The sequence below is a fragment of the Atractosteus spatula genome, chromosome 7 (genome assembly GCF_055471065.1).
Source record: "Atractosteus spatula isolate fAtrSpa1 chromosome 7, fAtrSpa1.hap1, whole genome shotgun sequence".
NCBI lineage: Eukaryota > Metazoa > Chordata > Actinopteri > Semionotiformes > Lepisosteidae > Atractosteus > Atractosteus spatula.
Window position 1 is genome coordinate 43,120,331 of NC_142712.1, and position 27,297 is coordinate 43,147,627.

Below are 27,297 nucleotides of genomic sequence, written 5' to 3' on the forward strand. Positions count from 1 at the left end.
TCCCCGGGAGAGCGCCACCAATGGTCCAGAAGCTGGCGTTGCAATAAACTAGCACCTTCAGTGATGACACACGACACCCTGCAACAGTTGCACTTCAGCCTCACCGAAAGCGGAAGCTGCATTAGCACTTTTTTTTTACTTCACTAGAGCTGTTGGTAGGTGGCAAACAGCACAGGAAGCCCTCCTCCGTTGCCATGGTATCTGGTAGAGGAAAACCACCCAATAAAAAAAGCCGAACTTTGAAGACAGAGCCCCGGTGAGCGCATCGTCCGAAGGCGGCTACAGTGCAGCGACGGGCTCCTGCTTCACGGGCGGCGTCTAGACACCCACCTCGCCGCGCCGCACCACACCACACCGGAGCCGAAGAGCAGCCCTGCGGGTGAGAGTCGCGGCTGGCTTCACTGTCATCTCCAGCTCGGGGAGGGAGGCAGGATGATGGGTTGCAGCTATTACTTTAGGAGAGGTCTTGATAAGTGAAGTGCATCATCAGGCTTGAGCTGGGAACAAACTTTGGTGCTTGAAACGCGTGGCAGCCTAGGACAGCCCTGTGCGTTCATGGTCCACGCCAACACCAACGGGCACACACACTCAGGGGAGTGGAGAGTGGCACAGACCCTTTCAGGTTAGGTATGTCTTCAAATTTCCTCTCTGTTGCAGCACAATCATAGTCCCGTTGAACAGCACGCCCAACTGACTCATCATCACATAGCTGTACTGAGAAAGGGTTTTTATATAAAGCACTGTTCACGTCTTGAAGGCAGTAAATCAGCCGAACTAAAGTGCTGTTCTCTCTCGCTGAGCACTTCGGACTTCTATTCTGTTCTATTCAATGCCTATTGCTGACTTTTACTGTGCCTTTACCATGTGCAATCTTGCTTGTCTCATGCTTTGCCAAACATCTGATCTGCCAAGATTTCACTGTGATCTACTACCTCCTGCTCAGTGTTGCCTCCTAACTACTGTTAACCACGGTAAACTGTGATCAGTGTGTTTAGAGCAGATGCAGTCTTTGACTCTGCCCTTGGCTTGTTTGAGTTCCAGGCGAGAAAGAAGTTTCAGGATTGCCCCGTAAGTGAATCTGAAGTAAATGATACCAGCCCAGGGGCAGGTCACAGGACTGCACAGTGCTGCAGACCACCTGAGACACCCAGAGCTGAGAGGAGCCCATTCCTTGTGCATCTCAGCAGCCAATCAGAACCTCCCTGGAGCAGGAATTTCTGGGATAAGGTTCAGGTGAAGGCAGACATGAGGCTGGTTTTCTAAACCAGAATATTAACGCTTCTCTACAGCTTTAGACAGAATACAGCTGGCTTCACGTTTCATCATAGGTGGGGATCCTGGAACCACAACAGCTACACACAGGAGTGCAGTGTACACAACGATCACAGCTCTCTACACACCAGCTACACACAGGAGTGCAGTGCACACAACTATCACGGCTCTCTACACAACAGTTAGTGTCATTTCAGGAGCATGACTCCAGCAGTGCGCCCTGCACTCTCAGACTGCCTGCTGTCGAGCAGATTTTCTTGGTCACAGAAGCAGCCCTGGGCTTGGCACTGCACCCATGAAGCTGGAGTGCTGGGAAGGGGTTCAAGCCTCTGACGAAATCCTTCTCTAAGGCCTGTCTATTAAATCTGTGGCTCTCCAGTGCACCACACCTGTAAATACAAGAGGTTGATTCCAGGCTGAAAAAATAAGGAAGAGGAAGAACCACAATGTTTTAGTCTGTGTGCTAACCTCCCCAGGCTGCACAACTGAAATGTGTTTTTCTTTCCTTTTCAGCCTTTTAACCTGTTCCTTTCACATGGTGACGCCATTCCCCACGCCGGCCTCTTTCTGAAGGGCACAGCGTTAATTGTTGGGTAGATTAATTGATTGATAGCTCTTATGTCAAAACGGAGAAAGAAGCAAAGGAAATAAGGGACTATTGGGGTTTTGCGGTGTTCAAGTTTCTCTCTATCTCTGTGGTGCTATAGTGATAATATGGTACAGTTACATGGTAATAAATTTTATATTACTAATGCAATTTCCAGGGAGCTACTTCTCAGCAGACATGGCAGAAAGGTCATCATCAATCAGTGTGTTCTGAGTGGGAGTTGGAAAAACAGAACCATCACGCTGAGTCATTTGTCTTACAGAATTCTAATATTGAAACTTTCTGGCTCCTGTTTTTAACATCGTACTGTATTTGAATGTGAAAAGTTGATGCCTGCGTTAGATCTGGTTAGTACAAAGGAGTTTAGAACAATTTACTTTGTAGATTTGATCTGCCTCCCAAGTCTTGGAGAGCCACGCTCTTGCAGAGTTTAATGGTAGATTTAAGAAGTTTGTGAAGGGAGCAGTGGAAATCAGCTTGTTCCGGTTCAGCACAGCAATTAGTCCAGTTACGTCTTTTAGAGGCCAGCCAGAATGAAGATGGGAAAACCCTGAGCCTGCTGTGCGTCCAGGTGTGACCAGTCTGTGTTCCTCCCCAGGATTGTGAACAGATCCCCCAGGAGCACGATGTCAGACCGCCGGAAGAGCCGGAGAATGGGCTCCAGCAGGAAGGGGCTTCGGAACCTCACGGGGAAAGAGAGGCTGGAGGAGGGGCTGGAGATACTGGGGGAGGAAGAGAGGGGAGAAAGCAAGGAAACAGGGCCAGTGGGAAGAGAGAAAAGCTCCACCCCCACATCGATGCCCGGCCAATCAGAGAGGTTGACGGCTTCTACGGAGCCCAAACATTCACAGAGCTCAGAACCTAAGAAGTTAGCCTCTGCTGGCTGGCTCCACCAATCAGAGAGCTCTGTCCCGAGTGCGATATCTGTGGACACCGGGCCTCTTACCCAGGTCCAGCAATCAGAACCCCCTTTGCAGCAACAGGAGGCAGAACATGAGGTCTCCAGCCTGTCAGAGAGAAAGAGGAAGCTGGGGTCAACACGCCGGGGCCTGCGAGGCAGACAAAGAGGCCGAATGGGAGACGAGTCCCCCGATGAGCTTGGAGAGGAGAGTGAAGAGAGGAGTGAAGGAGGAGCGGAGCACACAGGGAGAGAGACTACTGCCTCAGTTGTTGTGCTCCATCAGTCAGAGAGATCTCTGCCATCAGAAGACACCCAAAGCATTGTGCTATCATTACAGCTTCACCAACCCCAGACCTCCATGCTTAATGAGGAGCCAGAGAAACCACCCAAAAGTCCCAAGCTTAGCCAATCAGTTTATCCCGTGCCTACTGAGAAAACTATATTAACAGGGAAACACCACCAACTACTGGGCTCAGAATCTGGAAACACAGCCACCACTCACCATGCAGACCAATCAGAGAATTCTGTCCACAGTGATAGAGAACATCCCTCATCTCAGGCCCTGGAGCTCCACCCAGATCAGCTCACCGTTTCTGAACTGGAGGACATGGTCTCCACTCCACAACACCAAAGCCCTGAGAACCCTCCAGACAGCACAGCCCTAATCACAGGGCCACCTCCTCAGGCACAGGACTCTGATGCCACACTAGACAAGGAGCACCACCCAGCACAGGATTACAGCAGCCACATTCTGGAGTCAGAGATCATGATGGACATCGACAAACCTGAAGACACCTTCCCAGTTGATCAACCAGGGAGCTCAGAGAACAAAATAAGTGATGACAACTTTACCTCTGCACTGGAAAACAGTCAATTACAGACCTCCAGGCTTCTAGTGGAGGAAAATGAACTCCCTGTCACGTCCTTCCCAGCAGATCCACAGGGTCCAGGTCACACGCAAGAGGCCACAGAGTCAGACGTTTATGATCTGAAAGGTCCCTGGATGAATCAGCCATCATTAAGTCCTGCTTCTCAGGAAGAGCCTGGTGTTACAAGCCTCACCTTAGAACTTTTGTGTTCAGATAGCTCAGCTAATGCAGATAAGGTTGAGGGAGCTTTGCATTGTGAAGAAGTTGAAGGTGCTACTGATATGCTACAGCTCCATCAATCCCTGGACTCTACCTCTGCTGACCAGACCAAACAATCAGAGAGCTCCAATAGCATTGAGAATGAAAAGGACACCACTCCTGATCTCCTACACCATCAATCAAAGCACTCTGTACAACAGGGGGCAGAAGAGCAGGAGCAAGGAGCTCCCTATCTTGGAAAGAAGAAGAAAATGGGCTCAACCCGCAAGGTCCGGAGGGGCCAACAGACAGGGCACGAGAGAGAGGGCAGCCCGGAGCGGCTGAGGGAAGAGACAGGAGAGGGAGCAGAGGAGGTTCTGGGAGGCATGGCTGAGGGAGAGGAAGGTCTGAAGTTGGAAAGAGACGGAGCAGAGTTAGGGGATGTGGTGAGGGAGAGAGAGACTTGTGAGCAATTAGGAAATGCAGAGGTAGAACTGGAAGAGAGAGAGGAGATAAGGGCAGAGGGGGTATTGGGTAAGGAGCCCCATGAGAAGACAACAGGGAGGAGGGCAGAGTCTGGGTACAGAGAAGGGGAAGGACAAACTCCTCATGATAGTCAGGGCAACTCTACCTCTGAACAGGAGGACAGGCAATCACAGACCTCTGGGCTTCTACTGGAGGAAAATGAGCTCTCTGTCACGTCCTTACCAGGAGATCCACAGAGTCCAGACCACACACCAGAGGCCATCCTGTCAGACATCTGTGATCAGAAGGTGGATTCTGGGAATCTCAGCTCTGATGACAAGCCCCAACAGTCACAGAGCTTAGCTCCCTCAGAGAAAACTGAGGATACCTCCCACACTCACAGCCCCCCTCCATCACAAGCCTCAGAGATTCCAGAGGAAGACTCCCACAAAGCACCGTCTCTCGAAGAGCGGAAGAGGAAGCTGGGCTCCACGCGCAAGGGCAGAACGACAGGGAAGGGCCTGGGAGGGGTGAGTGATGTTGGAGAAGAGAGAGAGATGTGGCAGGAGAAAGAAGGAGAGAGGGGGAGAGGGGCAGAGGAAAGCAGGAATGAAGTAATTGAGAGGTCACAGCAGGACAAGGGACAGGAAGAGGGAGAGGCTGCAGGAGAGAGGGAAATGAGTACAGCGGAGCACCTGGAGATGACAGGCAGGCAAGAAGCCCAGGATTCTACCCCTATGATTGACTCCCAGCCATCCCTAAACCCCGAGTTGTCAAGGAAAGCTGAGGATAGCGCCCCCAGTAAAGAACCCCATGCAGCAGAGCTCTCCAAACCCCTAAAGGCAGAGAAAGAGGGGTCACGTGAACATGCAGCCCCAGCGGAGAGGAGGAAGAAGATGGGCTCCAGCCGCAGGGGTCTCCGCACACAGCCAGGACTTCATGGAAACTCGGAAGGAGGGAAGCGGGAGAGGGGTCTGGGGCAGATTATGGAGAAAAGCGGCGAGGAGGATGCAGAGATCATGGACATCCTACAGAAGATCCAGGAGATCTTCCACAGCTGGGACCGGGAGGAGAAGGGCTTCATCACGCGCGAGGACATGCAGGTAAGGCTCAGAGGAGCTGGGAGGAAGCCCAGGGTGCTGCTGTAGTTTTACCTCATGGCAATACTGTGCTGCACAATTCACCATTCATGGAAGCTGAATTCATGGATCACAAACGATGAAGTTTGAAATAATAGAAAAGAAAAATAAACACTCCATCTTCAGCTGTATCGTGCTGGGCTGCAGCTTCTGTGGTTGGCCTCAGGAGTAAACCCGGTCATGTGCAGCATCATCCTCTTCCTGTTGGGTTTCCTGGATAACTGATTAAAATCAATGTTTGAAACATGTTAATACTTAAATAACACAAATGGGTGTTATTAATAAATTCCACTTGAAACTTGCTAAAGCTCAGACTAATTTAAAACTTGGTCCCAAAACCGAGACTTCTAACCCATCAGGTGATGGCGGCTTCTTATCTGGCTTCTGCCTAGTGCAAACCTATCATCTGGTTGCAAAGTTACAGTTTTTTTCCTAATAAGTGGGAGGTGCAATAATGTGTCATGTTAATCTAGCAAGCTGTTAATTTGAGAGAGAGTGTACAAATACATGTTTTGGGTTTTGCAGTATTAGGAGTTTGTTCACCTCTAATAAACGATTGTGGGAAAGTGCCTTAGAAGGACTGCTCTGAGAGGTGCTGGGGCAGCTCTGGCTGTTTGTCTGTGTGGTGACCCCTGTCCCTGTGTGCCAGGAGCTGGGCGGAGAGCTGGGTCTCAGTGCCAGGGAGCTACAGCAGGTGTTTGATGGGCTGGACAGAGATGGTGATGGGCTGGTCACCCACCAGGACTTCAGCACAGGCATCCGTGAGTAACACAGCTCATCTGGCTATCAGCACATCTTTATAATAATCCAAGGTCTCAGCTGTCAGGAGAGTTTATTATATCAGTGCTAATGAGACCAAAGTGCAGTTTTGACAAATAATTACATCAATTAAGTGATTAAATAAAGATTGTAATTACTACAGAAATGATCAGCCCTGGAACTGCAACCTTACTGACTACGACCTTCAGCAGCTGCATCTGTGGTCAAGCACATTAATATATATTCCTCATTGCTGTTCACCACATTGGTAATTAGAGTAATTAGAGATTATGGTGCAGGTGAGAACCATGTGCCAGGGGGACACGTGGCCTCTGGTTTCATCTGAGCTCATGGTCATCTAACTCAGCAAACTATTGTGCTCCAATCAGAACATTACATAGAGGACCGGTAGTGCAAATCTCACACCAGATGTTCATACGGTTCTTACACTAGTTAACCTCCTCCTCTTGCTCACTCTTCCTCTCTGCAGGAGAATTCCTGGAGTCCCAGAAGAATCCAAAATCCACCCCTGTTGCCTTAGTCTACAAGTCACAGAGCTCTGTGCCGCCAGAGGATGTGGATGACGAGGAAAGGCAGCACTTCCTCTCCATGATGGACAACCTGGGAGCCCACAACCTGCTGCAGGAGTAAGAGATGAAGAACGAGCACGAAAGTTGTGGGCATATGCACTTGTGAACTTGGAAGTATGTGTGCTAAAGATCCAGCATGAATTCCCACAACCTGTCCAAATTCAGTCTCTTTCCTGTTTTTCCTTCTTGAATGGACAGCCAATTAGAGATCTGGAAGCTGTGGGAGGAGCTACGACACAACGAGCCACACCTCCTCAGCAACCTGGAAGAGTTTGTCGCCAAGGTGACGGCCCAGATCCGGGCAGCCCAACAAGAGAAGGAGACCCTGGAGCTGACGCTGAAAAAGTGGGTCTCTTTGAACACCCGTTTACCAGAATGTACATGCTACTACATTTAGCACCTTAAAACTTGTGTCCTCACTAACATACCATGGTCTACAGGGCTGTTTGGGTGTGGCACCTGCTGGGGAATATAGAACATTATTAATTACACTTAGAGAGAAGTTGGTTTGAAATATATAGTGCTATCAGAAGTGAAACTATCCTAACCAAAGTCTGTAGGTAGTCATGTAACTCCAATTACTAGCTAGCCAGTGCAATCCAGCCTGTTCTGATCTTCCTCTCTTCCTGTCTCTGTGCATTTCTTTCTCTGCCATTCTCCCTCCTTTCTCTTCCATCTTTCTTCTGTCCCTCTTTTGCTCTATCTCAAACCCTCTGCAGGCGCATCCTGGAGCACAACCAGGGGGTGCAGCAGCTGTACGAGGAGATGGAGCATCAAATCAGCCAGGAGAAGGAGAGAGTGCGCAGTGAGGTTGGTGTGCAGCGCCCCTTGATACCCACGATCAAACTGCTTGAGAGCTCCGCACTGAGCCGCAGTGTGTTCGTTTCACAGGGGGATTTAAGCTCTTAGAACGTGGGAAAACACGTTCTGATGTTTTAACACCTCAGACTTCCTCAGTGTCAAACTGAGCCACAGCGTGTTTACAAATCTCTTATGCTGGGGGAGGAAGGGTGAACATTAATCCACAAGTCCTACAAATACACATTTTATTTATTTCACATTTGGTGAATGGAGTTAACGATACGTGAAGTTTGGTGTTAACACCTGTGAAGGTGCTCTGGAGTTTATTCTTTACATCCACCCAGGCTGAGACAATGTTTGACGCTGGCCTTGAAAACACAGATTTCCCTGATCGCTCTCATTAGACGTTTCTGAGCTTTGCTCTTAACACTTCACTCTTCTGATAACCCCAGCAGTGTCGAACATGCAGAGGAGACAGAGCCCTTTATTTCCCTTGTTTTGCACAGTATATTATCTCTTAGCAGTGGTGTGTTGTCCCAGCAGTTCCCTGAGCTTCTTCAGTCCAGACTCACCATGTTCCTTAGCTCAGAGAAGTGAATTATGGGCCAATACAACAGCTCAGCCATCATGTGCTGGGAACTAAAACCGGTTTACCATTCCTGCTGAGCTGTCTGTGATCGGGAGAGTGACAGCCAGTCTGGTTGTTTGGCAGAGCTTTAAGAAGAGTCGGACCCAGAGGACAGAGCTGCAGAGGGAGTTGGAGAAGAAGACCAGCGAGATGCAAAGTCTAATTGAGGTCCAGAATGAGGTGAGGGAAGACTGGGGCAGGGGCCTGGGGGCGGGTTTTGAGAGGGTGGAGTCTCAAGGGGCGTGGCCTCAGTGGCAGGGCGGGATCAGTCTGAAATTGAAAGGAGAGAGAAGAATAGTGTTAATACACAGCTGGGGTGCAAGCCAAGAGTGTATGAAGGGAAGTGGGAGGTGAGAAAGAGCATGTAAGATCAAAAGGAAGGTTACAAATAAGAGGAGGGCAAGCAGCCCTTTTAGGTTGTGTGCCACCTGTATGTACAGTACACCGGGGTTTGCAGGAGAAGTCTGGGTATGGTTCCCTTGCTAAAGGGTGCAGCAGCAGTGTCCCCAGCTGGGATTTGATCCCACAGCTTTCAGTTCCTTTCAAAGTTTCTTGGGTTCTTGCGGTCGGAGACCAGTAAATAGTTTAAGTCTTTCAAGATCACTTCTGCCGACCACTGTGAAACAGCCACTTTCTCAGCAGCTCCTCTTGCTATGCATGAGGTTGGGTTATCACAGTCGTGATCTGACATTACGAACCACACAGAGAATTACTCAGCGAGAGGAAATAACAAACTAGAGACCCACAGTGGCGCAGTTTCTAAGGGCCTGTAATATGGGGTCTCAGACAGGCCCTAAGAGGGGCAGCTTTCTGACATGGTGCATTGGGGCCATGAGTTCAAGAACAAGCTCTTGTTGGAGGCTGCAGGAGGACCATGTGGCATGAAACTGTGCCGCTGCTACCTCTGTGTAGTGGTAGTCCTGGATGGCCCAGAAGCCTGTCTCCAGGTGAGACAGGAGCTATGGGCCTGTGGGCCTGTTGGAATTGTGGGACTGTGGGATGGGGGACTGGGAAAATGTGGAACATTGGGTTTGTTGGAACTGTGGGATTGGGGTACTGGTGGAGTGGGGGACTGGGGCTTTATGGGACTGGGGGATGTGGGACTGGGGGACTGGGGGACTGTGAGACTGTTGGGACTGTGGGACAGGAGCTGTCAGTCCTCGCGTGCCTCACTACATGGGATTGTAGACCTTCAGATGCTGCTGGTTGGGGAGTATTGTTGAATGTGCACCACTGTTTCTTTATCTTTCACTGTGACTTGTGTCCATGTGGAATTTTGCTGGTGTCTGCGCTGTGGCTCACCTCCAGGCACATAACTGATCTCTTTTATGTGTTGTTGTGCAAATACCAAACGTTGTTGAGGTTTCATTGTGGGTCAATGATTAGGAAAGACTTAACACACACAACCACCAGGGCAAGCAATGATTTCTTTCTGTGGACAGCTTCTGGCATAGAGCAAGCACAGTATAGTGTCCTAGTGCAATCATACATTCTGCAGTCCCCTAGGGTTGAATGCAGATGCAGTGCATTGTGAAGCTCAGTGAATCCCTGCTGTGTGTTTTTGCTCTGAGAGTGCTTGTTGGCCTAAGCTAATAGCAGTGTCAATGTCTTGCAGCTGGAGGACAGTCTACACCAGCTGCGCAGCCAGCAGCGGCAGACCAGCTCGGAGAATAAGGAGCTGCGCAGGACAAACCGAGAGCTGGAGGGGCAGCTGGAAAGGATCCGTGCTCAGCTGCAGGAGGCGCAGAGCCGTGTCCGGGACATGCGCAGCTCCGTAGCACAGCACCAGCCCAGATTCCCTGCTGCGGTAGAGGCGCGGTGAGACCCCCAATCCCAGCACACACACACACACACACACACGTGCAGAATGATTGAACCTGAGAAAAAATGTTTTGGATTTCTGTGCCACCTATAGTACAGATTCAGAAATATTGGTGCGTCTGTACAACGCTTGACTTTGCAAGACATCAAGGAATCCTATTACAAAATTGAGCTAATTATTTACTAAATGAGACATTTAACCACAGCAAAATTGTGAAATTACTCAGAAATTCAATTTAGTTCAGTGAAATGCTCTGTTGTGTAACAAGGGTCTGGGAAGCCCAGCCTTTAATAGACCCCCACTCTGCTCCAAAGAGAAATCAGAAAGCCTCAGGGTGCGACTGTCTGTCCTCAGAGGTGATTATAGATAATGGATTTTTATTTAAATATGGCGTGAAAAAATGCTTTCAACTTCTAAAGATGCCTACATTCTATCTGCCTCAGAGATGCTGAGCAAAGCTTCAGGGAGCTGGAGACAGCGTCCAGACCGGAGGTAACGTAGTGTCATTCTTTCTGTAACTACTGTGAGAAGAGCAGGACAGGGTCGTGTTGTCTGACTGAGTGTGGCCTCTGCAGTTAGGAGAGTGAGGGGGAGTGACATGGGAGAGATTTTAGGATGTGATGCTATCAGAAAACAGCAGGAGGAAAGCGAAACATCTTATTGAACGAATGATACTTATTTACTTGTTCCAGTATTGCGCTTTACAAGTTTTGCTTTCCTTGTCTAATGCAGTGAATGATGAGCTACCTGGGTTTGTGGAATTATATTGCCTCCTGGTGGTTGAAGTGAAAATATTACTGCCACGAATGTAGTGAAGCTAAACCGTGCAGTTAAACAGGTGGAACAGCCTTGTGCACTGAGCAGAGCTGTCTGGCACCCGGGCTGCTGGGAGTGCTGGGGGTCTTACCAGATGGCTGAGGGAACAGCTGCCTGCACAGCAGCTGTCCGCTGTGCACATCTGCAGCAGCTCCTTCCTGCCATACAGACCTGTGTGTGCCTGCGCTGCCTCACAGAACCACACGGATGTGAGAAAACACACTGACTGCTACTAATTTTAAAATGTACAGCTAGTTGAACCAAATCTATTTTTATTTAAAGCCTACACTTGTTCACACACTTGTTATCACAGCAGGCTGACAAAATATAAACGATTTTGCAAAAATAAAAATATGCACAGAGTGTGATGTGACCAAGGTCACTGCCTATTTACTGTATAGGTCAGTGCAGTAGCTTCAGTGACTAGTGTGCCCTTTAGTGATGTGGGAGCCTGGTTATTTGCAATTATAGATCAATGTCTAAAACCTTGGTGTTTAACTCCCATAAAAACTGCAAAGCCACTTTTTTTTCACTTGGTGTAACATTGTCCACTGTCCAAGAGTGAGTCTTTTGGAGAAATTTGGATGCAGGCCTGCCAGTGTAAAAGCTGCTGAAGCCACAGGGAGTGTTTTCACTTGGGTGGTGGGGGGCAGTGGTTTTCAGAAGGGGTCGGGGCACTTTCACCCTTATCACTGAAAGAGCAGGGCTGAACTCTCCTGAGCAGAGCATCAGGGAGACACCCAGAAACGTGAATCTCCTGAGAAAAATAAACAGAGGATAGCCAGTTCTGCAGGAGTGCTCCCAGGGGTAAGCGGAGGCTGTTTTACCATTTTGTGTCTTTTTCCCAGATGGCAGATTCAAAATGCACAGTTTGGGATGAGAAGGAGTCATCCTGCAGGAAGCCAGCAGAGCTGCTGAGAGCCGGTTCAGAGCTGGGGAAATACCTGGCACAGGAGCCCCCTGCAGGGTGAGGAGGAGACTGCATTTGGGTTTTTAAAGGGGTCTTTGCAGCTGGGTGCAGTGACCGTTTTCTTGCACAGCCCCCAGCTCGTGTGTACCTCAGATCCTTAGACTCTGCAGGGTGTATAGACACCCTTCACCCCAATGTCCTTCCTTTGGCATGGGGTGGTGACTGTTTAAAGCCTGGGTCCATTTTCTTGTGCGACATGGGGAAAGCATGTGGAATGTGGAATGTGGACTCAGGACGATCTGAGTCTGTCCTGTGCTGACTAAATAGAAACACTACTACACTCACTACCATTAGTATGTGGCAGTAGCTGTACTTCTAGGGAAGAGTACATTTATTTTCTAAAACTGTTACATATATTCTAGGCCTTCAGCAATGATTTGTATCCAATATCCAACAATCATATGAAAATACATTGAACTCCTCATCCTCCTGAACATGTAAAGTAGTTCTTTAGACACAATGTGCTAGAACATTCCACTCACTGGAATCACTGTGTAAGGTGAGCACAGAAAGACAGCACTGGGCTGTTGACTGTTAGTCCAATTTTTACAGAGCCTTATGCATTGTTAAAAAAATAAAGCTAGATGCTTTTAAAGTAAGAAATGGCACCAAATCCTTTCAGAGTGCACTGATGTTCTCAAGGTTGGCTAAGGAGGACACTGTGTTTGGGGAAGCTGGATATCCATGAATGTCCATATGGAAGAGCCTGACAGTGAAACAGATTTACATAGTTCTCTGCCTCTCTCTCTCTGCAGCAGGCCTCCTGAAGTGAAAGTTCCCACAGACTGGACATCAGGTCACCGAACGCGAGTGATCTCGATAGAGGAAGATCCTCTGCCTGACCTAATCGTGCAGAGCCAGACAGGCAGGCTGCTCGAAGGGGAGGTACTCTGGGAGGAAGAGGAAAAGAAGGCCAGGGAGGAGGAGAGAGGGGCACAGAGTAAGGAAGAGGAGAGCGGAAGGAGAGAGACAGAAGAGAAAAACCCGGAAACAGTGGGAGAGAACAGAGAGAGAGAGAAGGGGGAAAGCAGAGATACAGAGGAATGTCTGCACAGCATGACAGAGGACGAGAGAGGACAGAGAAAGGAGGATGAAAGAAGAGGGGAGGAGAGGGAGGCCGAAGAGAAAGGGGAGCGAGACAGAGAAAGCGTTGAGGGTGAGAGCAGAGAGATGAAGGATGGGCAGATTATGAAGAGAGGAGAGGAACCAAGAGAACGAGAGGAGTGTAGATTACAACCAGAGACTGAGGAAGTGGAAGCAGAGGGAGACAGACAGGAAGAGCAAACATCCAGGCCGATGAGGGAGATCAGAGATGAGGAAGGATTGTGGAGAGAGCCGAGAGAAGCAGGCTTCACACAAAATGAAACACAATCTGGTGAGGCTAAGGAGGGCAATACAGATAAGACAAGAATCAGAGAAGGAGAGGCAGATGGGCCAGGGGTCAAAGACAGAGAAACAGACAAGATGGAGATTGAAGAAAGTGAGACAGAGAGGTCAGAAGACCAAGAACAGGAGACAGAAAGGTCAGAGGGAATGGAGTGGGAGATAGACAGCCCAGAGCCTGAGGGTGTTGTGCAAGAAAGATCTAAGGATAAAGAAACAGAGATTAAACAGTCAAAAGTCAAAGATGTTCAGGGAGGGGGATCAGTGGTCAAAGTAGAGCTGGAGAGGGAGGAGGCTGAGGAAAATGAAATCCAACAGACAAAAGAGAGCAAGACAGTCATTCTCAAAGAACCGCTCAGACATGCAGACAGGCAGGACACTCTGGGGGAGAGGCTGGGGAGGCAGGGGTTTCTCGAACAGCAAGAAACAGAGACTCAGCCAGAGGAAGGTGAGAAGGAGACTCAGGCTCAGGGAGAGGAGCTGCATAGGGAAGCTGTCTTGGAAGGGGAAATATTAGGAGGAGACAGGGACATTGGAAGGGAAATGGAGTTAAATGAGGAGAGAGAAACTGCAGAATCAGTTAGCCAGAAAGACAAGCAAGTGGAAGAACACGAAGAAGAGGAAGAAGAGATAAGAAGTGAACAAGTGGGAGCAAAAGATGAGGATGAAATATTGGAAGAAGACGGATTGGACAGGGATGGTGGAATTGAGGAAGACGAGACATTTTGCACAGAGAGAGGGACTGAGGAGAAATGGGATGAGAAACAGGAATTCACTGAAGATGAAGACTGGACAGAAGATGAAGGTCTGTTTGAGAAGGAACAGATCCCAGACGAAGAGGACATCTTCTGGCACATTGGGGGAAGAATGTTAGGACCAGAGAAAGAGATAATTGAGATACTGGGAGAGGACCTGTACCCCATACTAGAAGAGGATGAGAATGAGGAAGATTATATAGGAGAGGGTGAGGTTGCAGGACAGCTGTCTGATACAGAGCAGGAAAAAGAGAGAGTCAAGGAAAAGCAGCAGGAACAGATAGAGGAAACAGAGGCTGACACAGGAGAAGAACAGGAGCGAGAAAGTTCAGATAATGGCAAAGAGCCAAAACTGGGAGAGACAGAGGTCACACTGGAAGAAGCACAACCAGAGGAAAGGGGTAGCACTGCAGCAGAAGGAAATAGTGACACAGCACAGGAAGAAGAGGATCGATTGGACAATCAGAAAACCAGGCTGGAGGAAGAGGAATTGAAAGGAGGGACTGTAAGAAGGAGAGAGGCAAGAGAGAGTGAAAATGAGGAAGGAGTAGAGAAAACTAAGAATCAGGAGCTCAGGGGCCATGATGAAAAAGCAGCAATTCTGGGAGATGTTCAGGGAGAGGAATATAACACGGATTTTAAAGACGAGGACTTGCATAATGAGGCCTTACATGACCAGGAAGGTGAAATGGTGTCTGAAACTTCAAAGGAAGAGCAGATGGAGGCAAGCAGCCTGTCTGCACAGATCCTAGGAACAGTGGTGGACATTTCAACGTGGAAACCAGAGGCACAGAAGGAAGTAGAGGAGCCTTTGGAAACACAGGACAAGGAGGAGACACCTACAGAGCAGGGAGTGGAAGACTTTAACCAAGGGGATGAGATAACAACCCTGGAAGTAGAAGAGGAAGAGACATACTATGGAATAAGAAGAGTAGAAACAAGAGTCCTGTTTTTGGGCACAAAAGGAGAAGTGGGAGAAACAGAGGATAAACAAGATGAAAATACAAACAAGGGAACTGAAGAACAGGTACAAGCAGAGGAGATCGAAGACGTCAGATCACAGGAAGATGGGCCTGGAATAGCTGAGGGTGAAAGCAAAGAGAATAACCAGCTGGAAAATGAGGAACTGGGGAAAATGGAGATAGAAATGGAAATTTCATGGACAAATCTTCCACAGCAGGAGAACAGAGGGAGGACAGAGGACAAAGACATAGAAGGAACAACATTGGAAAAGACCGTAACAAAGGAGAAGGTTGAGGAAAAAGTCCAGGACCAGAAGGGTTCTGAAGAAGCTGATGAAGTATACGAGCAAAAAGAAGAGGAAGGAATTAAAAATGAAATACCACCACTGGTAAAGAACAAGGAGGACCATGCTAAACTACTGGTAGAGATGAAAGAAGAGGAGCACAGGAGTGTATTCCAGGAGAAAGAGGAGACATATCAGGATGAAGTGAAAGCTGCAAGAGCAATGGAAGACCTTAGAGATGAACAGGAGGCCCTGGGAGTTCAGGCAGGTGACATCCTCCAGGAGAAATATCTCACAGAGGAAGATGAAGAAGACAAAGGAGAAAAAAGGGAAGGACTGATGGAGCAGGAAACTGAGCAGGATAGAGGAGTTGTGCATCAGAGAGAGGTGGAAGATGTGTTGAAAGGAGAAGCCTGCGAACTGGATTATGGTGAGGACCAAAACATGGAATTGCTGCAAGGAAGGGATAGAACTGCAGCAGAAGGAAGCTGTGATACAGCTGAGGAAGAAGAGGATCGATTGGTCAATCAGAAAACCAGGCTGAAGGAAGAGGAATTGAAAGGAGGGACTGTAAGAAGGAGAGAGGAAAGAGAGAGTGAAAATGAAGAAAGAGAAGAGAAGATAAAGAATGAAGAGCTCAGAGGACACGAAGAAAGAGCAGCAATTCTGAGAGATGTGCAGGGAGAGGAATATAACACAGATTTTAAGGAGGAGGACTTGCACAACAAAGACTTTCATGCTGAGGAAGGGGAAAGGGTGTCTGAATCTTCAAAGGAAGAGCAGATGGAGGAAAGCATCCTGTCTGCACAGATCCTAGGAACAGTGGTGGACATTTCAATGTGGAAACCAGAGGCACAAAAGGAAGTAGAGGAGCCTTTGGAAACACAGGACAAGGAGGAGACACCTACAGAGCAGGGAGTGGAAGACTTTAACCAAGAGTGTGAGATACCATCCCTGGAACTAAAGGAGGTGGAGACACTCTTTGGAACAAGAAGAACAGAAACAAGAGTCTCTGTTTTTGGCACAGAAGGAAAAGTGAGAGAAACTGAAGAGAAAGAGGATGAAAACACAAACAAGGGAGCTGAAGAACAGGGACAAGCAGAGATCGAAGACGTCAGAGCTCAGAAAGATGGGTGTGGGATAGCTGAGGGTGAAAGCCAAGAGAATAACCAGCTGGAAAATGAGGACCATGGAGAAATGGAGATAGATATGGAAATATCAAGAACAGATCTTCCACAACAGGTGGACAGAGGGAGAACAGAGGACAAAGACATAGAAGGAACAACATTGGAAAAGACCGTAACAAAGGAGAAGGTTGAGGAAAAAGTCCAGGACCAGAAGTGTTCTGCAGAAGCTGTTGATTTACATTGGCAAAATGAAGAGGAAGGAATTAAACATGAAAGACCGCCACTGGTAAAGAATGAGGAGGACCATGCTGAACTACTGGTAGAGAAGAAAGAAGAGGAGCACAGGAGTGTATTGCAGGAGAAAGAGGAGACATATCAGGATGAAGTGAAAACTCCATGTGCAAAGGAAGACCTTAGAGATGATCAGGAGGCCATGGGAGGTCAGGCAGGTGACATCCTCCAGGAGAAACATCTCACAGAGGAAGAGGAAGAAGGCGAAGGAGGAAGAAGGGAAGGACTGATGGATCAGGAAACTGAGCAGGATAGAGGAGTTGTGCATCAGAGAGAGGTGGAAGATGTGTTGAAAGGAGAAGCCTGCGAATTGGATTATGGTGAGGACCAAAACATGGAATTGCTGCAAGGAAGAGATAGCACTGCACCAGAAGGAAGTTGTGATACAGCTGAGGAAGAAGAGGATCGATTGGACAATCAGAAAACCAGGCTGAAGGAAGAGGAATTGAAAGGAGGGACTGTAAGAAGGAGAGAGGAAAGAGAGAGTGAAAATGAAGAAAGAGAAGAGAAGATAAAGAATGAAGAGCTCAGAGGACACGAAGAAAGAGCAGCAATTCTGAGAGATGTGCAGGGAGAGGAATATAACACAGATTTTAATCAGCAGGACTTGCACAGTGAAGACTTTCATGCAGAGGAAGGGGAAAGGGTGTCTGAAACTTCAAAGGAAGAGCAGATGGAGGCAAGCATCTTGTCTGCACAGATCCTAGGAACAGTGGTGGACATTTCAATGTGGAAACCAGAGGCACAAAAGGAAGTAGAGGAGCCTTTGGAAACACAGGACAAGGAGGAGACACCTACAGAGCAGGGAGTGGAAGACTTTAACCAAGAGTGTGAGATACCATCCCTGGAACTAGAGGAGGTGGAGACACTCTTTGGAACAAGAAGAACAGAAACAAGAGTCTCTGTTTTCGGCACAGAAGGAAAAGTGGGAGAAACTGAAGAGAAAGAGGATGAAAACACAAACAAGGGAGATGAAGAACAGGGACAAGCAGAGATCGAAGACGTCAGATCTCAGAAAGATGGGTGTGGGATAGCTGAGGGTGAAAGCCAAGAGAATAACCAGCTGGAAAATGAGGACCTTGGAGAAATGCAGATAGAAATGGAAATATCAAGAACAGATCTTCCACAACAGGAGGACAGAGGGAAAACAGAGGACAAAGACATGGGAGAACTAACACAGGAAGGGATGGTAACAAATAAAGAGACTGATGAAAAATTCCAGGACCAGAATGGTTCTGAAGGGGGTGATGAGGTACATTGGCAAAAAGAAGAGGAAGAAATTAAACATGAAAGACCACCACTGGTAAAGAACGAGGAGTACCATGCTGAACTACTGGTAGAGATGAAAGAAGAGGAGCACAGGAGTGTATTCCAGGAGAAAAAGGAGACATATCAGGATGAAGTGAAAGCTGCAAGAGCAATGGAAGACCTTAGAGATGATCAGGAGGCCACGGGAGGTCTGGCAGGTGACATCCTCCAGGAGAAATATCTCACAGAGGAAGATGAAGAAGGGGAAGGAGAAAAAAGGGAAGGACTGATGGAGCAGGAAACTGAGCAGGATATAGGAGTTGTGCATCAGAGAGAGGTGGAAGCTGCATTGAAAGGAGAAGCCTGCAAATTGGATTATTGTGAGGACCAAAACATGGAATTGCTACAAGGAAGGGATAGAACTGCAGCAGAAGGAAGCTGTGATACAGCTGAGGAAGAAGAGGATCGATTGGACAATCAGAAAATCAGGCTGGAGGAAGAGGAATTGAAAGGAGGGACTGCAAGAAGAAGAGAGGAAATAGAGAGTGAAAATGAAGAAAGAGAAGAGAAGATAAAGAATGAAGAGCTCAGAGGACACGAAGAAAGAGCAGCAATTCTGAGAGATGTGCAGGGAGAGGAATATAACACAGATTTTAAGGAGGAGGACTTGCACAACGAAGACTTTCATGCTGAGGAAGGGGAAAGGGTGTCTGAATCTTCAAAGGAAGAGCAGATGGAGGAAAGCAGCCTGTCTGCACAGATCCTTGGAACAGTGGTGGACATTTCAATGTGGAAACCAGAGGCACAGAATGAAGGACAGGAGCCTTTAGAAACACAGGACAAGGAGGAGACACCTACAGAGCAGGGAGTGGAAGACTTTAACCAAGAGTGTGAGATACCATCCCTGGAACTAAAGGAGGTGGAGACACTCTTTGGAACAAGAAGGACAGAAACAAGAGTCTCTGTTTTTGGCACAGAAGGAAAAGTGAGAGAAGCTGAAGAGAAAGAGGATGAAAACACAAACCAGGGAACTGAAGAACAGGGGCAAGCAGAGGAGATCAAAGATGTCAGATCTCAGAAAGATGGGCCTGGGATAGCTGAAGGTAAAAGCCAAGAGAATAACCAGCTGGAAAATGAGGACCTTGGAGAAATGCAGATAGAAATGGACATATCATGGACAGATCGTCCACAGCAGGAGAACAGAGGGAGGACAGAGGACAAAGACATAGAAGGAACAACATTGCAAAGGACAGTAACAAAGGAGGAGGTTGAGGAAAAAGTCCAGGACCAGAAGGTTTCTGGAGAAGCTGATGAAGTAAATGAGCAAAAAGAAGATGAAGGATTTAAAAATGAAAGACCACCACTGGTAAAGAATGAGGAGGACCATCCTGATCTACTGGTAGAGATGAAAGAAGAGGAGCACAGGAGTGTATTCCAGGAGAAAGAGGAGACACATCTGGATGAAGTGAAAGCTGCAAGAGCAATGGAAGACCTTAGAGATGATCAGGAGGCCCTGGGAGGTCTGGCAGGTGACATCCTCCAGGAGAAATATCTCACAGAGGAAGAGGAAGAAGGTGAAGGAGGAAGAAGGGAAGGACTGATGGAGCAGGAAACTGAGCAGGATGGAGGAGTTGTGCATCAGAGAGAGGTGGAAGCTGTGTTGAAAGGAGAAGGTAAAGAGCAGAGAAATCATGGAGATGACACAGAACATGATGAGACCCCAGAACACATGGCAGAAGAGAAAAGCGTGGAGGTAATGAACAGTCAAGACGAAGACAAAATCCTAATAGAGTCAGAAATTGTGTCAGAAAACCAAACAAATCCAGGAGCATCAGGTGAGGAAGGAAAGGGAGAAATTAAGAAAGACGGAGAAAATGGAGGAAAAGGAGAAACTACAGAGAGAAGAGATAGAGACACAGTCCTTGAAGTGGAAGGAGACATCCAAGTGAAAGATGAGATGGTATCAGGTGAGGCAGAGGAAAAGAGAGTGGAGCAGGTAGATTTTGTGGGGGAGGATGGGGTAGCTACAAAAAAACAAGCAGAGGAAGGTAGAGATGAAGCAAAAGCAACGGAAGTCAAACAAGAACTGAGGAGCACAGAGGAGGGGAAAGATGGAGGATCAGGAAAAATGCGACAAGTGGGAGAAATAAAAGAAGCATTAGGACCAAAAGCACAAGTACAAGGAGAAGAAAAGCAACTAGCTGGAGCAGAAGAAAGCATAGGAGAAGAGAAGATGGACAAAAAACGCCAAGAGGAAGATGTTAAAGAGAGCATTGTAATAACTGAGGAGGAGGAAGGGGCAAGTAAATGTGAGGATGTCATAGAATTATTTGCAGAAGTAGACATTTTCCAAGCTAATGCTTCACTCTTGGAGGAGGAAAAGAAGCTGAGAGAAGAAGTGACACAAAGCAAGGAGCAAGTGGTGACGGGATACCACAAGGTCACCGGATGGATGGAGATGAATCAGGAAGGGAATATAGAGCTTGAAGAAACAGAAAAAGAAATTAAGAGAGAGCAAGAGAAAGGAAAAGACAGTGAGGCTGCTGTACAAGAGCAAATGAGAGAGGAAGAGAAACCAAAGACAGCTGGAGGAGAAGGGGGAGACAAAGAGATAGCAGAAATTGAAATGAAAGAGGTAGAAGGAAGAGAGATAGAAGCACAAGAGAATAGAGGAAGAGAACTGGCAGAGAAAGCAGGAGAAGAATGCCATAAACGGGAAGAGGAGACAGTGGTAGAAGAAGACAGGGGTATGGATCTAGGGGTCGGATGTGTTGGAGAGAAAGGAGAGCCATTTGTATTGAGAGAGGAAGGCTTAGGGGAGGGAGTCCAGGAAATCACACAAGCTACAGTGGGCTCATCTGATGACTGGGTGGGGAAAGCAGGAGAAGAACAGACTCAAGAATTGGAGATCAGAAAAGAAAATGATGAATTCCAAGATCCTAGTCTAGAACCAGTGATCAAGCAGGAGGCAATGAAAGTAAGAGCCGAACTGCTGGGCACAGCTCAAGGGATAGGACAGCATGCAGCAGGAGCCAGTGTTATAGGCCAGAATAAAGGAGCAATATCTCACATGGAACAAGAGATGCAACAGGGAGAAGAGGAAAAACAATGGGAAGGAACGATGGAGAAGCTACTAGACCAGAACTCTTTAAGGACTAACGTTAGAACACTTCAACGAGAGGAGGAGATGCTGAGGGATGGAGTGTCCCCCATTGACTCAATGGAGGACACAGAGCAGGAGAAGAGGAATGCTAAAGATAGATATGAGGAGGAGGAAGATGACATGTTGAACGAGTACAAGGATGAAGAGCAACAGCAAAATGGTAATCAAAAAGAGAAGCAAATGAAGAGACAGGAAAAGCTGGACCTTACAGTGAAGTCAGAGACAGACAAAGCAAGACTAGAAGACCAGCATGTGGTATTTCTAGCACAGATCGAAGAGGCAGGTTCTTCAGAACAGTATCTCCAAGAAGATGATTACAGCAGAGATGAGGAAATCAAGGGAGGTCTTCTAAAAGAAGAAGGATTATCTGATCCAGACGAGAGGAAGCTAGATGACACAGCAAAGGAAACAGGATGTGAGGAGATTGCAATGGTGAACAACCCAACCCAACAAGTGAGACACCCAGATGTGGAAGAGGACATCCTGAAAGAGGATGAAACAGAAAGCGAGAGGACAAGAGAGGAAGAGAGAGAGAAAAATGAGAAATCAAAACAAAAAATAACAAGGACACAAGAGCAAGAAAAAGAGCAAACAGAGAAAGATGCTGGAGAGGAAACCACAGTAAGGGAAGAGAAATGGATGCCAGTCAGAGAAGCAGGAACAGAAGAAGACAGTGAGTATAAAAGGGAGGAGGGCTTGAAAGTGAAAGTGACAAGTCAGGAAAAGGAAGAGGGAAGAGACTTGGAAAAAGGACAGGACGGGGAAGAGATGGGAGCGACAACAGGAGAAACAGCATGGGTAGAACAAGAATCCCAGAAAAAGGAGCCAATCTCAGGAGATGAGTGTCAACGAGGAGAGGAGGAGGAGGGTCTCAGTCAAAATACATTGCCAGAGGAAGTCAAACTGAAAGACAGAGTCCAAGAACAGGAAGAGGAAATAATGAAGACATTTGTGGACAAACAGGACAAAGTTATGGGATTGCTAGGAGACATGCATGAATATGAACATGTAACAGAAGGACATGAGGATGATATTAAGAAGGAATTTGAAGAGATAGCAGAGGTTATGAAAGGGACAAATGAGGTACAAACAGTGAAGGAACAGATAATTGCAGAGGGAGAGACAACTTCAGAGAAAGAAGAGAAAATCAGAGATGAGAACCAGGAAGAGAAAGCTGGGAGGACTGCAGTCACAGTCCGTCTGTTGCAAGAGGAGATACTGAGGGAGAATGGAATAGAACAGAAAGTAGTAGAGCAAGAATTCCTAGATGAAGCAAGTATCAGATATAGCAAGGAGGAAACTGAAAATAAGGTGGAGAGAGAAACTGACTGGACTGAAGAACAGGGAAAAAAGGTAACTCAGCAGAAAGAGCAGGAGTTGGGTGAAGAGGTGAGCCAGGAAGGGAAGGTAAGAAGGGATGAATGGAGAGAATCAGGGCTGGAGAAAGACAAAAAGTCTCTGGCAGAGAAAGGAAGAGAGATATCAGCTGAGACAGGAACTGCTCTAGAACTGCACTGGGAGAAAGTCAAAGACGGACAAGAGAAAAAAGGGGGACTAGAAGAGAGAGAAGAATCAGAACATGAAGAGGTCAAGGAGAAACAGGAACTTCGAGGGGAGGTCCTCACTGTAGGAGGGACAGAGACAGGACAGGAAGGAGAAGGGCATACTGTGGGTGGGACAGAGACAGGACAGGAAGGAGAAGGGCAAACTGTGGGTGTGATTGAGACAGGACAGGAAGTGGAGTTTCTCACTGTAAGCATGACTGAAACAGGACAGGAAGGAGAGGTGCATACTGTGGGTGTGATTGAGACAGGACAGGAAGGAGAGGTGCATACTGTGGGTGTGATTGAGACAGGACAGGAGAGGGAGATCCTCACTGTGGTCACGACTCAGACAGGACAGGAAGGAGTGGTGCATACTGTGGGTGGGACAGAGACAGGACAAGGATTGGATGTAATCCAGGAAAAAGACCACAAACTGAGTAAAGAAGTGAAATCTGCACGGGAGGACTTCATCCCAACAGGACTGGAAGAAGGGGAAGGAAGAGGGGGCAGAAAGGAAGTGGAAATAATGAACGTCCCAGTACAAGGCCAAGAGCCATGGGGGCAAGTGAAAGGAGGAGGTGTAGAGGACAGAAGAGGAAGGGTAGGTCAGCTGGATACAAAAGGACAGGGAGGGGCAGAGGGATTTGGGAGACGACTCTTGATCCCTGCCAGTGATGAGCCTCGTGGCCTTGCCTGTCTCCCCCCAGGCGAATGGACACCCCCGCTCTTGGGCCCAGAGCGCCTCTACAACGTGGTTATGGTGGGGGATAGTAGCGTGGGCAAGACATGCTTCCTGAAGAGGTTCCAGAGCGGGGTGTTCAGCGCAGACCACTGTGCCACCATCGGTGAGTATTCCGGGCGTTCTCTTCATCAAGGCAGAGGTCGGGCCCAGCTTCTGAGCCCATCTTCCTGCACAGAGGTACCTGTGAAGGGTGTCTTCGCTAGTGTTGGAGCACCCCTCAGCACCTCTGCTCGTGCCTGCCCAGGGGTGTTTCTGGTGAAGGAGCAATGCTCACATGTGTGTGCTTGTGTGCAGGTATGGACAGCTGCATCCAGAAACTCACCCTGGATGGGCAACGGATTGATCTGCAGCTCTGGGACACCGCTGGACAGGAGAGGTGACTGGTTCTCTTTGTGTACAAAACTCTCAGGAATGGTGTCACTCTTGCCTGGGGATCAGTCATATGCAGTTATGATGTAGTTATATACTAAGTGAGTGGTTAGGAATGTTATTAATACCTTATTGGTTTAGGATTAGAAAAAGGATTTAACAGGATTAGAAATAGTCATTAAGTAATATATTTTTAGTCAATTGTATTGTAGCATACTGCTAAAACAGTAAATATTCTCTAGGTTTCAATACTCTTATTTGAGCAAATAATTTTCACAGCAATTGATTGTACATGTTTATAAACTAGGAGGCAGAAAACTTGTCACATTTCAGTGAGGAACCAGGATTTCCTGATCTTCATTCTCCAGATTTATTACATACAGCATTTCGTGTTTTAGTTGTAAAAGAGTCTGTGATGTACAAAAGGGAGGCACTTCATGCTTCTCATTCATCAAGTAAAAAGTAGTAGGTACTTCTCTGTGAGATCCTGTACCATCTGTCGCCATAGGTACCACAGCATCACCAAGCAGTTCCTGCGCAAGGCCAGCGCACTGGTGATCATGTATGACATCGGCTCTGCCCGCAGCTTTGCTGCTGTTCGCTACTGGATAACCTGCATTCAGGTACGAGTCAATGCTGGGAGGTTTGACAGCTGAATCCACCTGTGCTGTGGCCTCACATCCCCGGACAACCCTGATTTAGTCTCTGCTGGAAGAGAGCATAGGCCTGGGAAGACAGTTATTTTGAGTAGGAGTCTTGAATCATTGTCCTGCTGTGCCGTTGTGTCTACAGCTATTAACAATCTAAACCAGCACTTTATTGGGTTAATTGGACAGACCAATTTACTAAGCTTTTGAATCTAATGGCAAATATTTTTTATTTTTTCCATTTTTCCAACTGGTGCAGACTGTGACTCTTCCATGTGCCAGAGTCAACATTGTATGTGGTCCAACAGTATGTGCATCTGAGAGACTGTGTGTCCAGAGTGGTTCTGTCCATGAGGCTGCCATGGTAACGGTCTTGTTCTTGTAGGAAGGAGCCGCAGATAATGTTGTCATACTGCTGCTGGGCAACAAGAGTGACAGCTTCACTACAAGGGAAGTCCCGCCTCAGGAAGGGGAGCGGCTAGCCAGGGTAGGTGATGGCACCACTGGACCAGAATTGTCTGCCACCAGTGCATCTGCTTTGTATTCTAAACATTAAAGTCTCTAAATGTTAATCCCATAAAAGAAATAAAACTGCTGAGATCTTCCTTTTTACTTTTAGTAGACAGTTAGTGTAAGTAATACAACTTCAGAGCAACGTGAAACTTTCCTGTGGTTTCGGCTGCAGTAGCAGTAACTATGGTCTTAAATTATCTTTGTCTCAGTGTGAAGCTGTTGTTAGACCAATAAGGAAAGACAATTAATAAGTATGAGGACAAAAATAATTTCGTTCGAATTGTCACAGGAAATTACCCAACACTAGCTTCCCAGCAGTCAGCAGTATATTTTTATCGGGTTATTAGACTGGGGTGTGGTGGCTGTCAGCAACTTCTGTGATGCCCTGGTATCAGAGCAGCTTCCTTCCTTTGCAGTTCAGTTTCACAATGTTCTGCAGAGGCTCGGGGGGGCGTTTCCCTGGGTTACCTTTATTCTGCAGGTTTATTCTGGTGAGAGGAATCACTTTCTGACTGTTCTTGGTGCTGCATGCCTTTACATCGCTGCGTGACTTTACATCATTTGTTGTGGCATGCTGGTGTGTCATTTACTTTTTGGGGAGGGGGGCTATTAATTAGAGGCATTCAGTCATAATTCCACAGATTCTTCACCCCACTGGCTCCTCAGCCAAACACAGATACCAAATGTGCACCTTTTAGAGCAACACTGTACTGATTCTGCAACCCTCTCTGTTTGGCCCTGGCTTGCTACACAGGAATATGGCATTCAGTTCCTGGAGTGCAGCGCCGCCTCTGGCTACAACGTGACGAGCTCCATGGAGACTCTGGCCAGGTAAGCCCTGCCCTGACCCCCTCAATGACCACATTCACAGCCACACAGAGACGTGTCACAGGCCACACCGGCTGGAGCTCAAGAGCGCTTTGTCGAGAGCAGGTCTGGCTGGGCAATGAGATTGTTTCACCAGAGAGGAGAATTCAAGTGGTCCTATGGTCCTTGTGGGAGTCTCAGACTGGGGTGGAGGGTTACAGGGGGACTGTGGTGCACTGTCCCTGAGGAGAACCCGCTGGTATACAAGGGCGGTGTGAAGAGGGACGGCTGTACTAGTTCACTGCTAAGCTCAGGTGTGTGCAGACAACATGGAGGCTCGACTGCAGAACTGCAGGGAGGCAGCAGGCTTGGCCCCCTGCTTTCTACAGCCTCTGGCACAGCTGGGGGGGGGGCTTTCTCCTTCACCTCCTCCCCACCCGCTGAGAGGAGTGTACGTCTGTGCTTGCTTCCCCAGGATGCTGAGCGACCGTGAGGAACAGGGGCAGGATGACATGGTCACACTGAAGGAGCCCCCAAAGAAGAAGTCGGGGTGCTGTTAGTGAGCCAGGAGGTTCAAAGTCCCATACAGGACAGGATTGTACAGGACTGTACAGGGAGGTCTCTCATGACATGTCTCAAACCTACTTTGTATTAACAGTGCAATTACAGACAGTTCTATTTTTTTTAATCTTCCACTTGATCGACCAGATTTTTATTTTGTTTAATCACAGGTGCATTGTTATCTAAGACATTCATACATAAAGCTGAAGTTCTGATCTCTGCTTTATTCTCTGACTTTTCTGTCTGCATCACTGTATTTAAGGTAAATTCAACCTTTTTTATTGATAATAAACATCACCTGCAATACAATATTTATGCAAAAGCTGTCTCTGGTCTAAATGTAAAATTCTTACATATCTACAATCTGTTCAGTTGTACGGGATAAAGCACCTGAGCTCTCTTGGATTCTAGTCAGTGATATTTAGGACAGAAACCATCTCATTTAGAACAGAGGGCTCCAGTACCTACACTGTAATGGCCCATATTAGTAGGATGGTTTGCAGTCATTTATTTAGGGAGGTAAAAGATAACCGTGCCTGATCCTGTGTGTGACTGTCAGGGTGATTCCAGTGAAACACTAGGAAGAAGTTGACTCATTTTGACAGCTGGACCAGGACTGTGACAAACAGAGTCCATGTGGGGCAGAGAAGGCTGGGAGTCACAGGGGCTGTGCTGTTAAACTGACCAGAACTGGAGTGAAGTAGCACTGTGTCTGGTCAGTTATAGTCAAGACAGCAACGGGAGAAACAATGCTGCCAGTTCTTCCTGAGCAGTGAGAATGAACCAGGGACTCAACAAGACAATGAGACTTGATGCCACCCTGATTATCCATTTTTTTCTGTACCGGCATCCGATACTAAAGCAGGTGCTTTTCATCAGACAACAAACCAAGGAACAGATAAACACATACTGCATGGCTTTATTCTGGCTCAGGATTTATTGTTACAAAGTGCAACCTTAAAAACACACTGCTCATGCTTAGTTTAATAAGATCGCATTTAAATTGACTCATTGCTTCCACAATAATAAACAAACACTTAAAACAGGAAATCTATACAATTACA

General features: G+C 47.5%; 1 protein-coding gene across 2 annotated transcripts; it reads left to right on the forward strand.

The window, feature by feature from the left end:
* Positions 1-234: 234 nt before the first annotated feature.
* Positions 235-26,542, forward strand: LOC148831076 (uncharacterized). Of its 2 annotated transcripts, none has more exons than XM_088922155.1 (16): positions 235-627; positions 2,478-5,415; positions 6,101-6,212; positions 6,701-6,857; positions 6,999-7,145; positions 7,520-7,610; positions 8,314-8,409; positions 9,845-10,047; positions 10,495-10,543; positions 11,716-11,834; positions 12,593-23,439; positions 23,631-23,712; positions 24,214-24,328; positions 24,738-24,839; positions 25,620-25,696; positions 26,148-26,542. In XM_088922155.1, exons 2-16 carry the CDS (start codon positions 2,506-2,508, stop codon positions 26,230-26,232), a joined length of 15,192 nt encoding a protein of 5,063 aa, XP_088778281.1. In that variant the 5' UTR covers positions 235-627; positions 2,478-2,505; the 3' UTR covers positions 26,233-26,542. The 2 variants fall into 2 exon arrangements, with proteins under 2 accessions (XP_088778281.1, XP_088778282.1); XM_088922156.1 differs by having other exon boundaries at positions 313-379.
* Positions 26,543-27,297: the final 755 nt, after the last annotated feature.